Source organism: Choloepus didactylus, chromosome 16 (assembly GCF_015220235.1).
Source record: "Choloepus didactylus isolate mChoDid1 chromosome 16, mChoDid1.pri, whole genome shotgun sequence".
NCBI classification, from domain to species: domain Eukaryota; kingdom Metazoa; phylum Chordata; class Mammalia; order Pilosa; family Megalonychidae; genus Choloepus; species Choloepus didactylus.
This window is the reverse complement of record NC_051322.1, coordinates 29,453,753-29,468,144: the sequence shown is the minus strand read 5'-3', so window position 1 is coordinate 29,468,144 and position 14,392 is coordinate 29,453,753. Positions and strand designations below refer to the sequence as shown.

General features: G+C 34.8%; 1 protein-coding gene and 1 long non-coding RNA gene across 4 annotated transcripts in view; one reads left to right on the top strand and one right to left on the bottom strand.

Annotated features, from left to right (window-relative positions):
- The window catches only part of SMAD4 (SMAD family member 4), a 67,855-nt gene extending 58,426 nt beyond the window's left edge, over window positions 1–9,429 (top strand). The window contains exons 11-13 of one of the 3 annotated variants that reach the window (XR_005212171.1): window positions 6,238–6,376; window positions 6,902–7,014; window positions 7,882–8,020. Coding sequence is in view for 2 of the 3 variants with exons in the window: in XM_037805650.1 (XP_037661578.1) it covers window positions 6,238–6,376; window positions 7,882–8,093 (351 nt within the window). In the remaining variant the exon portion in view is untranslated. Of the gene's footprint in view, window positions 1–6,237; window positions 6,377–6,846; window positions 7,015–7,881 lie in introns of those variants that run through there. The other 2 variants (XM_037805650.1, XM_037805651.1) reach the window with 2 other exon arrangements.
- LOC119511169 lies at window positions 2,719–14,192 on the bottom strand. Its single transcript, XR_005212172.1, has 4 exons — window positions 13,044–14,192; window positions 12,275–12,407; window positions 10,699–10,849; window positions 2,719–2,934 (listed from the first exon to the last, which is right to left on the bottom strand). It is a non-coding gene; the product is annotated as an uncharacterized LOC119511169 (long non-coding RNA).
- Window positions 14,193–14,392: the final 200 nt, after the last annotated feature.

Below are 14,392 nucleotides of genomic sequence, written 5' to 3'. Positions count from 1 at the left end.
ATTTTTGGCTATTCAGGGCACCTTGCCCTTCCAAATAAATTTTGTTATTGGTTTTTCTATTGCTGCAAAGTAAGTTGTTGGGATTTTAATTGGTATTGCATTGAATTTATAAATCAGTTTAGGTAAAATTGCTGTCTTAACTACATTTAGTCTTCCAATCCATGAACATGGTATGTTCTTCCATTTTTTAAAGTCCTGTTCAATTTCTTTTAGCAGTTTCTTGTAGTTTTCTGTGTAAAGGTCTTTTGTGGCGTTGGTTAAGTTTATTCCTAAGAACTTGATTCTTTTGGGTGCTATTGTAAATGGAATTTTGTTCTTGATTTCCTCCTCTTGTTGCACATTACTTGTGTATAGGAACACTACAAATTTTGCATGTTGATCTTACAACCTGCCACTTTGCTGTATTCATTGACTAGTTCTAGTAGCTTTGCTATAGATTTTCTACATGTAGAATCATGTCATTTGCAAACAGTAGAAGTTTTACTTCCTCTCCAAGTTGGTTGCCTTTTATTTCTTTTTCTTGCCTAATTGCTCTAGCTGGAACTTCCAGCACAATGTTGAATAACAGTGGTGATAGTGGGGTGGGCATCCCTATCTCGTTCCTGATCTTAGTGGGAAAGCTTTCAGTCTTTCCCCACCAAGTATGATGTTAGCTGTGGGTTTTTCATAATATTGCCTTTATCATATTGAGAAAGTTCCCTTCTGTTCCTATCCTTTGAAGTGTTTTCATCAAGAAAGGATGTTGAATTTTGTCAAATGCCTTTTCTGCATTGATTGAGTTGATTATGTGGTTCTTCCACTTTGATTTATTAATGTGGTATATTACATTAATTGATTTTCTTTTGTTAACCAGCCTTGCTTACGTGGAATAAACCCCACTTGGTCGTAGTGTATAATTCTTTTAATGTGCTTCTGGATTCGATTTGTGAGTATTTTGTTGAGATTTTTGCATCTTTATTCATTAAAGAGATTTGGTCTATAATTTTCTTTTTTTGTAGTATCTTTATCTGATTTGCTATTAGGGTGATGCTGGCTTCATAGAATGAATTAGATAGCTTTCCTTCAATTTTTTTGAAGAGTTTGAGCAGGATTGATGCTAATTCTTTCTTCCTAAATGTATTTTTAATTTCAATTTTTTTTACAGTCATCTTAAATATCTTCATTGTCAGGTGCCTCATCATCACTTATTCCCAGGAAATTTCTTTAGATACAAGTAGTGGAGTCAAGTGGTGTCTAGAAAAATGGAATTATTTGATAACTTCAGAGCAGCAAACCCAATATCTCATTTTCAGTCACTGCAGTTCAATTAAAGGATTTGGGGATCTTTTTATTAATGGAAACTTTCAAATATACCAACTCTAGAGAAAATAACCCCCATGTCCCCATTGTCCAGCTTCAGCAATTATCAGCATTTTACCAATCCTGCTTAACATGCTTCTCCCCCTGCCTTTTTTTCCCTGGAGTAATTTAAGTGAATTCCAAACATTGTATTAGTTTACTCATAAAATACTCCAGTATTAATCAATAATCAATAAAGACTTCTAAAAAACACGACCACAATGCTTTTATCACACTGAAAAATATCAGTAATTTCTTTAAAAGTTTTTATAATAGATGGTGAGTTTTAGTATTGGTTTGTTAGAACAATAGAAGGGAAAATTAAATTATATTTATTGATAGGATATTCATTGTATAGAAAAGTTGGTTAATAAACAATACATGTAGTATGTTTCCATTTTTCTTAAATAATGTCACTGATATTATATTTGTTTATATATACACAGAAGTCTAGAATGGTCTGTACACTGTATAGTGTCTTACCAGAAATTGACTCTGGTGTAGGGAGGGTATCTTTATTTGTATTTCCCAATTTTTTGTGAGGAATTTTTCTATTTGGTTATTCGTGCTTTGTAATTTTCATTATTTTTAATGGCATCGGGTTTCCTCATATACTTTTAATACATTTTATATTTGTTGGCAAGCTTATCTTGAGAGTTTTAATATGTTTTACTTTCATTTTCTCCTCCCTGTCATCACTTACCCTGTAGGGCAGTTTTGTTTTAGCTTGGCACCCTGGAATCTACATCTCAAAAACAATTTTTATTTTTAGATGGTGGGAGGACTTCATTCTTTGAGAGAATTGAGTTCTAATGCCCCAGTATGCCTAGGGCCTATTTCCTTAGTCGTAGGTTTCTCTTACTTCTTCCATGAGTAAGCGTTTTGTTCCGAGATGCACTTCTGAATTCTCTGTCAAAATATTTTAGTAGCACTTGAATCATGAATAAGCGCACAGTTGTAGCCCCCAGAAAGCCTTGGCAGTTAGACCCTGCCCTCCTCTGTGAGTTTTTGTTCAGTAGTTTTTCCTCTCTGTTTTTTTGATGTAGAAATTTACCTTGTTTTTTGAGGGTATCTATTTTTTAAACATCTTTTTTGAGATATAATTAATATGCCACAAAATTCATCAAGTATATAATTAAGTAGTTTTAATATATTTTCAGTGTTTTGTAACCATCACCACCATCAATTTTAGAACATTTTCATTGCCCCCCAAAACAAACTCTATACCCTTTAGCTATCATCCCCCAGGCTCCCCATTTCCCCTAGCCCTAGGTACAAATCTACTTTTTGTCTCTATAAATTTGCCTTTTCTGGACATTTCATATAAATGAAATCTTACAATTGTGGTCTTTTGTGACTGAATTTATTTTAACTTAGCATAGTATTTTCAGGGTTCATCCATGTTGTAGCTTGTATTAGCATTTTCCGTTCTTTTTTATGGCTTACTGATACTCCATTGTATAGATATACTCCATTCATCAGGTGATGGTCATTTGGGATGTTTTCACTTTTTGGCCATTATGAATAACGGTGCTGTGAACATTCATGTACAAATATTTGTGTGAACATATGTTTTCAGGTCTCTTGAGGATATACCTAGGAATGGAATTGGATCATAAGGTAACTCTGTGTTTAACTTTTTGAGGGACTGCCACACTATTTTCCAAAGTGGTTTGTACCATTTTGCATCCCCACCAGCAGTGTAGAGGGTTCTGATTTCTCTACATCCTCATCAACATTTGTTATCTGTCTTTTTGATTCTAGCCATCCTAATGGGTATGAAGTGATATCTCATTGTGGTTTTGATCCGCATTTCCCTTATGACTAGGGTTGAATCAGGATTGTTTTTGAACAGATACATGTTAGAGAAGTGGGCATGGGGTGATTGTAAATCTTAGCCAGGTAGGCTATGTTAAAAGTTATGATCTCCACTTAAATTTATTTTAGATCACCACATATATTGCAATTATTGTGTCTAGTTCAGGTAACTTTGGAAGTCCTTGATGCAATCTTATTTCCAGGTGCTTCATATACTGTCAACACTATCAGCTTCTCTTTCTGGATTACTGTTTCCCGGTGTTTATTCTGACTGATCTAGTTTTGCATTTAAGCCTTGTGAAAGAAAAATGCCAAAATTTGACTCCTGATTTGAAAGACTATCTTGAAGTTGTTGACAGTGGTGGTTTTAAGACACTCACCTGTGTTAAATAATAGGCTTGTAATAGATTTGTAATAAGCTTATGTGAAAGTAACCACAGGAAACATGGTTAAATAAATGAAAGCAGAATTAAATTGTTGAGTTATTTGTTCAGGTATGGTGGGCAGAAATATTTGTTGGACCTGAGCCAAAAAGCATATTTAACACATTTGGTTATGTTGAATTGCTTCAGTCAGATTCTGAAAGGAACCCAGTGGCATTTCAGTGATATCCTTAATTTTACCATCCAGTATAACAGATGAAATCTATATAGATACCATGGATCTGTCATAGTGTGAAAGTTTCAGTTAGCCAATAATTATGTCTTCTGGTTTGGTACTATAATTATATAAATTATCCACTGTGGAAGGAAGGTTTGCTGAGGTGCTTAATGAATCATTTTTACTATACTGGCAGATAAAAGTCATGATGTTTCTGTTTCATCTTTGTGATTACCTATAATATGTGCTGTATCTGTTAACATAATTGCAATTGTTTCCAACATTGTGGAGAAGTCATGTGAGAGGACCTCTTGGTTATTTTTAATATTGGGGGTGGTGGTGGTGGAGAATCTTAATGTTGAATGCATATTCGAAGGGATTTATAAGTAAGTTTTAATCAGGTATTAAAATTACATATGTACAATACTTTTGTTAGTGGTGGGTTAAAAAAAAAGTGGTTTAAGAGTTGTTCAGCTTTTTAAATATTTTTGAGTACCTGCTTTGTGTTTTGTGAGGTAATGCCTTTAAGAGCTCTCAGCCCTGTGGAAAAGTTCAGAATCTAATGGACTGTTTGGAAATCACGAGAAAGTGTGGTTGCTATTCTGGGCATTGTGGGATCTCTGATTTCTAAAACCTGCCTTTGTCATACTATCTGTCCTGAAGTCTTTTCATACTCAATAGTTTGGCCAGATCAGACATACATGCATATATATTTGACATTCATACCTCTTCAGAGAATGAGTTAGTCTAAGTTTTATCTTTAATTGATACCAATCAGGAAAGACTTTGAGGATATAGGTATTGAGTAGAGAAGTAAGTAAGTAGGAATGTGATTTGTTTGCTATTTGGAAAGTTTTGTTTTTTTGTTGTTTGTATGCCCTTAATGGTTCATGTAAATACCATGATAAACACAGTTTTTACAAGGATCTGAAAGTTAACACTTTAGATTCTAAACCTGTTGTTTATCTGACAAAGTAGTAAGTTACATATTCTTTGATTTATATTCAAGAATAATTATGCTTACTTACATTAATTTACTTTCTGAATAGGGTATATAGTCACATGGTTCAGAAATTTTAAAAAAATATTTACATTGAGCAGCCTTGCTTCTACACTATCCTTGTTCTCCTTTCCCACAATATGTATAGGTGACCACTGACCACTCTTTTTGTGTAATCTTGCATTGCTTTTATTAAAATGCATATATAAGCAGATATATTATTTTTAGGATGATGGTTTTAGAAATTTTTCTGAGGTATTTATTTTAGATTTGACAATGGCTATTAATGTTCCCTCTTATTTTTCTAGTGTTATCTTGTGGAAAGATAATATGATTTAACAGGAAAAATCTTAATTTGTTGCTTATTGAAAAAACATTTTAATACTTTTATGAAGATAAGTGTAGAAGTAGCAATCCCTTCCTTACTATTCCAGTCCTTGACTTGGTTGATAAAGAACACTGAAATTAATTACGAGCTCCACCTTATCTCCAGTAAACGTAAATGGCTACAGGGGAGCCAAAAACAAAATAGTGACATTTATTACAGTTTATTGTATACTTTTCTAAGGTTACAGCAGCCCTATAAAAGTATGTACACTTAACATTTTATAGATAAGAAATTTGAGGCACCAGAGAAGTTAAGAAACTCCACACAATTAGCAAGTATCAGTGATGGGGTTCAAAGCTAGGCTTTTCTTTTTCTTTTTCTTTTTCTTTTTTTTTTTTTCTTTTTTTTTTTTGTGGGGGGAGGTTGAATTTTGAACATTTTCAAACATACAGAATGAAAAAAGAGAAAATAGTTCAATGAATCCTATATACCCATCTAGATTCAGTAGTTATGATTTCACATTTGCTTTATCTCTTTTTTCTTTGTTTGTTCTCTTAAGTATTTTTTCAACAAACCCTAAATATGTTGTTTTGGTACATGTACTTTAGTATGTATCTCTGAAAAATGTAGACGTTTTCTTACATACTGATAATGTCATTTATCATTATTTCTTACCTGTCATTATTTAGTGATGATGTCATTTATCACTCCTGCAAATAGCGAGAATGATACAGGATGATAAAGAAAAGAAGTTGGTCATGTGACCAAAGCCATTAACTCCAGCATGAAGAAAACTCAATAATTTACTTTATTAAAGGCTGGGGGTGATTTCTTAACCATTCATTGTGCACAGATGGGTGGCTTTTCACAAGTAGAATAAAACTGACCTGTACTTAACTAGATAATGGATACAGAGTCATATGGACCAATACCACCCTGAGAGTGATGTCTCGTGGTGAGCTCCAAGCCACCTTTCCTACCTAATTTTATACCAATTATAATCTGCATAAAAATTTAAAAATTTTAATTAATTATTTTCTTGTGATAGCTAAATGAAGCTATGAGTTTTAAATAAATTATGCATTGATTTTGATGTATAGGGTCTTTTGTGATGGACTCATAACACTAAATTTATACTTTATTTCTTTTAAAGGTCTTTGATTTGCGCCAGTGTCATCGTCAGATGCAACAGCAAGCAGCCACTGCACAAGCCGCAGCTGCCGCCCAGGCAGCAGCCGTTGCAGGAAACATCCCTGGCCCAGGATCAGTAGGTGGAATAGCTCCAGCTATCAGTAAGTATGCTTCTGATTTTTTTAAAAAGTGTAATAGTTGGTGTTTTATCTTGAGTCATTCAGTTGATCAGTTACTTTAAGCAATAGTAGAAATTGAACTGCTTTTAACTGGGATGATGTTAATTTTGAATTTGTAAAATCTGTTCTTCTGCAATAGTTCCCTTTTGTCCCTAAGCCCTGTTTTCATTCTTTTGGAATGAAAGGTAGTATGGGATAAAGAAGAAAGGGGGTTATTGTTATTACATTGATCCACCTCCCCTTTTTTGTTGATGCTTATGATTCCTACCTCACCAGCCAGGGTGGGTTGTAATCACTGAAGTGCTTGGCTTTATTCTAGTAAGGATAGCATATTTCAATTTCAGAATTGGGCACCTCTCCACTTAAAAAAAAGTATTTGGCTAACTAAGCATGGAGAAAAAACTAAGTGAGGGTGGTATTTTGATAACTTGTAGACTTTTTTTTAATTTTAGGGTAAAATTGAACTGTGTGCCAGGTTTCACACTGATGGGGAATTTTTTACTGCAGAGTTAAACTCCTGACTATAGACTTTTATGATGGAAACACGTGGCACCCATCTTCCACGTCTGAAGGCATAACTAGTGATTCATTCAACCCCTGTTCTTAACCTCTTCAGTGTGGTAAGCAAATCACACTGGCTAAGAAAACTGCAGTGGCCCTGCAGGTTTCTCTACAGTACATGCAAATTCCTCCCATTAGTTTCATTGTAATATTGATGAATGCACATTGACTATATGACTGTATGTTCTGACTGGAAAATTAGATGCAGAGTCTCCATTGTAATTATGTTCAGGAGTTTACAATTTAGAGGTAGATAAGACATATTTGTTTAGAGAATTTGGTTTTTAAAACTCTGGGTATTTAAACCATTAATTCCTAGTTTTGATGTTATGAATAGCTTTTACTAAAGAATCCAGAAGTATTATTAAGTTTCTCATTTTCATCTACTACCCCCATTGAATAATATGAATGCATTATTTCTGTTACACTGCAAAATTTAGAGACATCACCTGTGTCATCCAAGAAGTTTTAGTGGAACTGGGAATATTAACTATCTTATTGACAGTCGTGTCTCACAGAACTAGGCTACTTTGATAGTATGGTTCTTATAACCAACTTCCAGACATGCATTACCTCTTTAAAACAAATTGTTTCTTAACCCTTCACCTCTTACTTCTAAAGAGAGAAATAGGTGGGGTGTTTGTGGATTGTGGTAATTTGTGTTGTAATTGGTGGTAGCTAGAAAACACATGTGAAATGTAAACTGCCTTAACCAAAAGTTTTCAGTCCCTGTTGATAAAGTTTAGATCTGCAGTTACTTCTTGACACTTTTACAGAGAAGTTGTATGCTGAGGAGAATGAATTAAAGAAAGCTGGTCACTTTATTAATATAAGAATGTAGGGAGAAAAAAAAAAAAAAAGAATGTAGGGAGGATGGGGAGGAGATCAGCCTATCTATCTGATGTCTTCCAAATCTTTTCTGTTAGGTTTGTCAGCTGCTGCTGGAATTGGTGTTGATGACCTTCGTCGCTTATGCATACTCAGGATGAGTTTTGTGAAAGGCTGGGGACCGGATTACCCAAGACAGAGTATCAAAGAAACACCTTGCTGGATTGAGATTCACTTACACCGGGCCCTCCAACTCCTAGATGAAGTACTTCACACCATGCCTATTGCAGACCCACAGCCTTTAGACTGAGGTCTTTTCCTGTTGGGCCCTTAACATATCAGGATGGTGGACTATAAAATACAATCCTGTTTATAATCTGAAGATATACTTCACTTTTGTTCTGCTTTATCTTTTCATAAAGGGTTGAAAAATGTGTTTGCTGCCTTGCTCCTAGCAGACAGAAACTGGATTAAAACAAATTTTTTTTTTCTATTTAGAACTTTTCAGGCATGGCTCCAGAGCTTTGAAGATTAGGAAAAACACATTCTTATTACTTCTTCACCAGTTATATATGAAGGAATCATTCCAATGCTGGAAAATTTAGCCCTTTAAAATGTCTTAGAACTTTTTATATGCAGAACATAGATATGTGTGTTATTCTACAGAATAAGTTCAATATTTCTGATTTTAAAGGCAGAGAAGTTCTCAAAGTTAATTCACCTATATTACTGTGTGTACAAGTTGTTATTGTTAACATACTTTATTCCAAATTATTGTGCCATGTGGGTGAGTTAATTTTACCAAGAGCAACTTTACTCTGTTTAAAAAGTAAGATAGTAATGTATTATAACCTTTTATCCAAAATACTTTTTTTTGCAAGTTAAAACTAGTGAAGATTATTTTAATTCAGATTGTCCTGCACTTCAGTTTTATTTTTGCCAAGGCAAAACACTAATCTGTTTGTTTATTGAAAATTCCTTACAATTACCTGGCAAAGAAGTATCATTTAAAATTTGTTATCCCCATTGGATAACTGTTTTATCAAGAAGTGTACTTTTCCCCTGTTAAACAGTAGATGTATTCTATATTTGTAGTCATAAGTTTGGTTACTAAGAAGCCTAGAAGACAAGTTTCTTTCCTTCGTTAATTCATAGGGAAAAGTTTTGTATTTAAAAAAAAAAAAAAAACACTAAAAGCAGTGTCACTCTACCTAATATCTTACTGTTCTGCAAAGGTGGCAATGCTTAAACTAAATAATGAGTATTTTGGAAACTGCTAAATTCTACATTAAATATTGTGCAGAATAATGGAACATTGCAGTTCATAATAGGTAGTTTGGATATTTTTGTACTTGATTTGATGTGTGATTTTTTTTCATATACTGTTTAAATCATGTATGTTAAACATTGTTTAAAATTCAGTTTTTTTTTTGTTTGTTTTTTATCTTGGGGCAAGACTGCAAACTTTTTTATACCTTTTGGTTATTCTAAGCCCTGTGCCATCAATGACCATATCAATTGGCAGTGACTTTGTATAGAGAATTTAAGTAGAAAAGTTGCAGATGTATTGACTGTATACCGCAGACACAGTATGTATGCTTTTTACCTACCTAGTAGCATAAATAAAACTGAATCTCAACATACAAGGTTGAATTCTAGGTTTGATTTTTAAGTTGTTGTTTTTTTTTTTCTTTTTGCACTTTTGAGTCCAATCTCAGTGGTGAGACACCTTCTACTAAATGACAGGTAACAAACAGCCAGTACTATTGGGCAGCTTTGGTTTTTTTCCTCACACTCTACCAGGATTTCCCCATGGATGTTATGTATCATGTGTAGAGTTGATTATTTTTTTTTAATTTATTTTTTACTATAGCAAAAATAGGACATTATCTACAAGATAAATAGGTTGTCTGCAGGATAAATAGTGTGACATAAAATCAAGAATTATCTTTCAGAAGCTTCTACTTTTTACTTGGAGGGCCTTTGTAAACTTAAGATTTTTAAAGGTGTATTATATGTTTGAGATATAACACTTATGCATGATAGCCATCCTTATATCAGCTTAAATGAACAAGTCTTCTACTTCCTTGCTCAGAAGACTTTAAGACCATCTTAGAACCCACTGAATTTGCTTATTGCAGTGATTAAAACTTAGATCTTAATTCAAGCTACATGTATTTTGTTTAGTAAATAACTTCTTTACCAATTCATTTGTACTCTAAAGAATACTTACAGATACTTTGGCTAAAGACAGTTTTAACCCATGAAAATTTGATGATTTAAGTTTTATTGGCAAATTTTTTAAAAAAGTCTTTGTTCTCTAGGAATTACTGACTTTAGGTTTGTTTTACTATGAATGAAGAATAAAAGTGAGGGGAGAGAGTTTTAGAATAGCAGATTATTTTTTTAATTGAGATTATTTGATTAGAACCTTAAGTATGCTGTGGTGTAATCTGTTGCCTCTTTTTCTACTTTAAGGAAGATTTTTATATTTAGTCACCTGGAGAAAGTTATGTGGAGACTATTTGCTAACAAGTCTCTTTTCAGGGCCAAGTCACCTGTCTTGTTCCTACCAACAGCCATAGTTATTAATTGCTTTGTATTTGTAGATTCAGTTACATCCTTTGAGAACACATCTAGTATGCTACAGTCAGTTATTCCAGGAAGCTTTGTCATTAAACTGTATTTCTATTTCTTAGAGGTGATCATCTTTGATGAGTAAGACTGGGGAATACTAGTTTTTAAATTTTATGTCTATTTTAAGGGTAAAATAATTTCTGCTTTTCTCAGAATTTGGTTATTTTGAGGACATGGTTCTGGGTGGTTTTCTCTAGCTAATTCATATCTCAAAGACTTTCAAAATGTTGGGTTTCAGTGAAAACTGACAGTGAGGGATGAACCAAGCAAGTACTTACCTTTAAAATCCAGTATGAGGCCCATTCAACTTTTGTCCAGTGCCTTTCAGTGCATTATCAAAGGGAATCCTTAATGATGTTGCCTTCATTTTCCAAGAAGTAGATGACTTTCTTTTGTGGGATATAGTGTGTGTTTTTTAGTGCACTGCCCCTGGGTACACAAAGTTAATGATAATAAATCACTGCCATATAACTTTGTTTTTCAGAAAACATGGCTCAGTTTGTATTTGGCTTAATCACTAAATAGTTTGTTTAACACATTCCTGATGTAAACAGTATAGGTTTACTGTTTGGACAGTATGGCTTAGGGATAACTATACTTGAAACATCCAAGTAAAGTGAACACGTATCAATTAGCTGTGTTGTATATCAAGGTTAGGAGTCAATTTTTGTGGAGATGAGTTTGGTGCAAAGGAGGGTATTTTTAATAGATACTTTGAGGGCAAAATAAAATGTCCCAATCTCCAGATGATAAATATCTTATTATTCAAAAATTTTATTGCTAATTATAGGAAGATGAGTTGCAGCCATCTTTTTGGCAAAACCCTTCTGGGGAAGGGAGAATTTACCTTTTCTCATACTGTTCCGTAAGGATCTGTGGAAGTTGAAGAATTTAAGTTTCTACTCATGGTTTGGTGTGGTAATTGGTTAATAGTTACTAGCTGTTACATGCAAAGTCAAATTAGTTCAGATCCTTTTTGAGAGCCTTTGGAAGAAGTAGTTTTATTCTCTGAGTAGGGCAGAATCCTTTTTGTTGATAGTTTCTATAGTTTGCTCCCTTCATGAAGTTACTTTACTTAATGATAGCAAATGGGGAAAATGGAGAATTTAGATTACTGGGGTAAATGATTATGTGAAAGCAATTACTGTAAAGTCAGTTAAAAACTTTTGTTGGTGGGGCTTGGATGAAAAGTAATAGATAAAACTCAGCTTGAAAAAAGGCTTTTTGTTGTTGTTGTCCTAAAGGCAGAATCCATCTTGTTGCAGATAGCTAGGTATCTATAAATAATCTCCTAAACCTATCCTTGCAAGATTATAGAGAATAGGCTATGAGAGTCTTTTGTGTAAGCCTTTCCATCTTTTTCTGACAACTAGGTAGTTTCTTCCCTCTTAAGATACCAGGAAGGACATAAAAAATTAGTGGCCCAATCTTGTCCCTCATTCTTGTCCCAGCACTGCTAGGTTGTTTATGTTGTTTATCTGGTGCCACTGTGGAATGAGATTTTCCACACAACCCAAACTTGCCCAATTTAAGCACAAAGTCTTATTTATTTTAGCCAATTTTGATGGAGTTATTTAATATGTGTATCGGAGGATATACCAGAAATAAGTTCCTTTTTGTAATTAGCTGTCTTTGTGGACCTCAAGAGATGCTAGAACAGGCAGCACTATTTCATCTTTACTAAATGGTCCCAGACTACTATGGTTTTGGATATCTAGTTTCTTTGTCCCCCTTCCTAGTCTTTTCCCTTTGTGACAGCTACCTCTTAGGTGTGACTATTAATGTTCCTCCCCTTAGTATTTTCCCATTCCATTTCAGTCTGCTTGGGCAAAGAAACCAGATAACCAAACTTACTAGAATTTTCTTTGAAACCGAAGTGTAAACTCTGGCATTGGACCCAAGAAACTTTGCTGTAAACTGTTGAAAAGGACTCAGCACATTGGCATTTGACATCAGTTTGACTGCTGAGAGTGCTTCCTGGTTGTGGCTGGGTTTTAGGTAGGTAAGATAGAGAGAAGTGAGTCATAGTCATATTTTCTGTTTTGAAAGGTTTCATTGCTTCCACTTGAAGCTGCTCATACAAAAACTGGGGTATCAGAGTTACCAAATTAGTGTCTTTTAAACCCTTTCTCTGCCTTCCTCACCTCTGCAGATATTTTTGACCTATCGGTGCCTTTTTGAGAATTGAGAATCTGATATTCCACCCCAAGGAGTAGCTAAAATAATTGCTGATGCTTTCAGGGATTAAAACATCAGACTTGAATAATGAGTGGTGTTTTTTTTTTTGTTTTTTTTTTTTTTTAAGATATAGAAAAGACTGAGGAGAAAAGTCTGGTGAAGACAATCATTTCTCTCTATTGATGTAGATACTTCACACACATTTTATTGAAGATAATAGGTCTCAGTAGGTTTTAGAGCCAGTGTTCTTGTACAGCCTGAAACTAATGGCTCTGAGCTAGGGCTAGATGGTTACACGCTCTACTTTAAGCTCTGCCGTTAATTTGCTGTGTGACCTTGGGCAAGTCATTTACTTTCTCTTTGCCTCAGTTGCCTCATCTGTAAAATGAGGGAGTTGGACTAGCTTAGTTCTTCCAGCTCTGAGATTCCAAGTGACCTTGCCTACCTTGCAGCAGTATTTGATTTCTTCCTTTTCTTTGCTCTGCTGTTTGAGGAGGCTTTTTACTTATTTCCATGTTGTTCCAGTGAGACTAGGCTTGATTTTATTAGTATTCCCCTATGGACAGAAGTTACATAGAATGTCCTTAAGACTTAATTTTAACTAAAGGCCTAGCACCACCTTGGAGGCTGCAATAAATTCTTTTTTTTAAAAAAGTAGGGGAGGGGAGCCTTCATTTTAATTTTTCCATCGTCTCTCTTAGATGATTAAGGCTTTGTTTGAGCCATCACATTCTGGCTTTTGGGTTGGTATTTATGTGACACAATCCTAAGTGCTACGTGCTGGTAAATTTTTTCCAACTAAAATGGATTGAAAACCTCTTGTTCATGCCCACTGATATTATAGGTCATTACTTTGCGTCTTAGTTTTTTAACTCTCCTATGCTCAAAACAGGGAAATTTTTCTGAGTTGCATCAGTTAAAAAGGTTTATATGACTCAAGAAAACAATAACAGAGGATAATTACTTTATTCTTGGCTCTTTTTAGGTCCATTTTGATTAGAAGACTTTTGGCTAGAGCATTTGTTTCAGAGTTCTTGTCCAGCCTAGCATGGCCTGGACAAGCAAAATTAATGAAACTTTGCTTTTTTGAGGACCTGGGGAGCCTTTCTTGGGGAGTGGGTAGGTTTAGAGGGTTGGGGAGTCCTGGTAGAGGCCAGCTCTGTGGTAGCAGTAGAGGAAGGGATGAAATCAGCTGCTCTTGCCCTGGCTGCTGTCATTGATAGAAGGTCTCATGGATTTGGATTGGTTAAAAGGCTAAACATGGAGGTGGCAAACTTCCTCCAAGTATTAGGCTCTGTCAATGCCTTAGACGTGTGATTTAAGGGAAGAGTATGAATCTGGTGGGCTGCAGAGCCCAGTTTGAAAGAGGTGACTTCGGGTTTGGAGACAGCATTTGTGGCAGTATTTCCCAACCCTGTCTCCTCCCCCAGCGTCAGAGGAATTCAGCTATGCTAAAGCCCAAAGAAGAGCCCCACTTAGCTTCTGCTTTTGGGAAGACTGGTCAGCTGAAGCGTCGGTAGTTCCTTTATGGCTTTCCATATACTTTTGCCTGGTTGAAGTCTGTGGCTAAAAAAGAGTTGAACCTCTGTTGAGAACTCTGTAACAAAATATGTTTTTGATTAAAAGAGAAAGGCAAATTAAATCATTATGTGCTCATTCTTTTTCTTAAGCTTGTGGATGTCCTGGCTCTGGAGTTTCTAATCACTTAGAATAGTCTCAAACTTGAGGTCAGTGTTCTATTTCATTCCTTTGTGGCCATTGAAATGGAAATACGGCATTTCAAGTATGACCCTG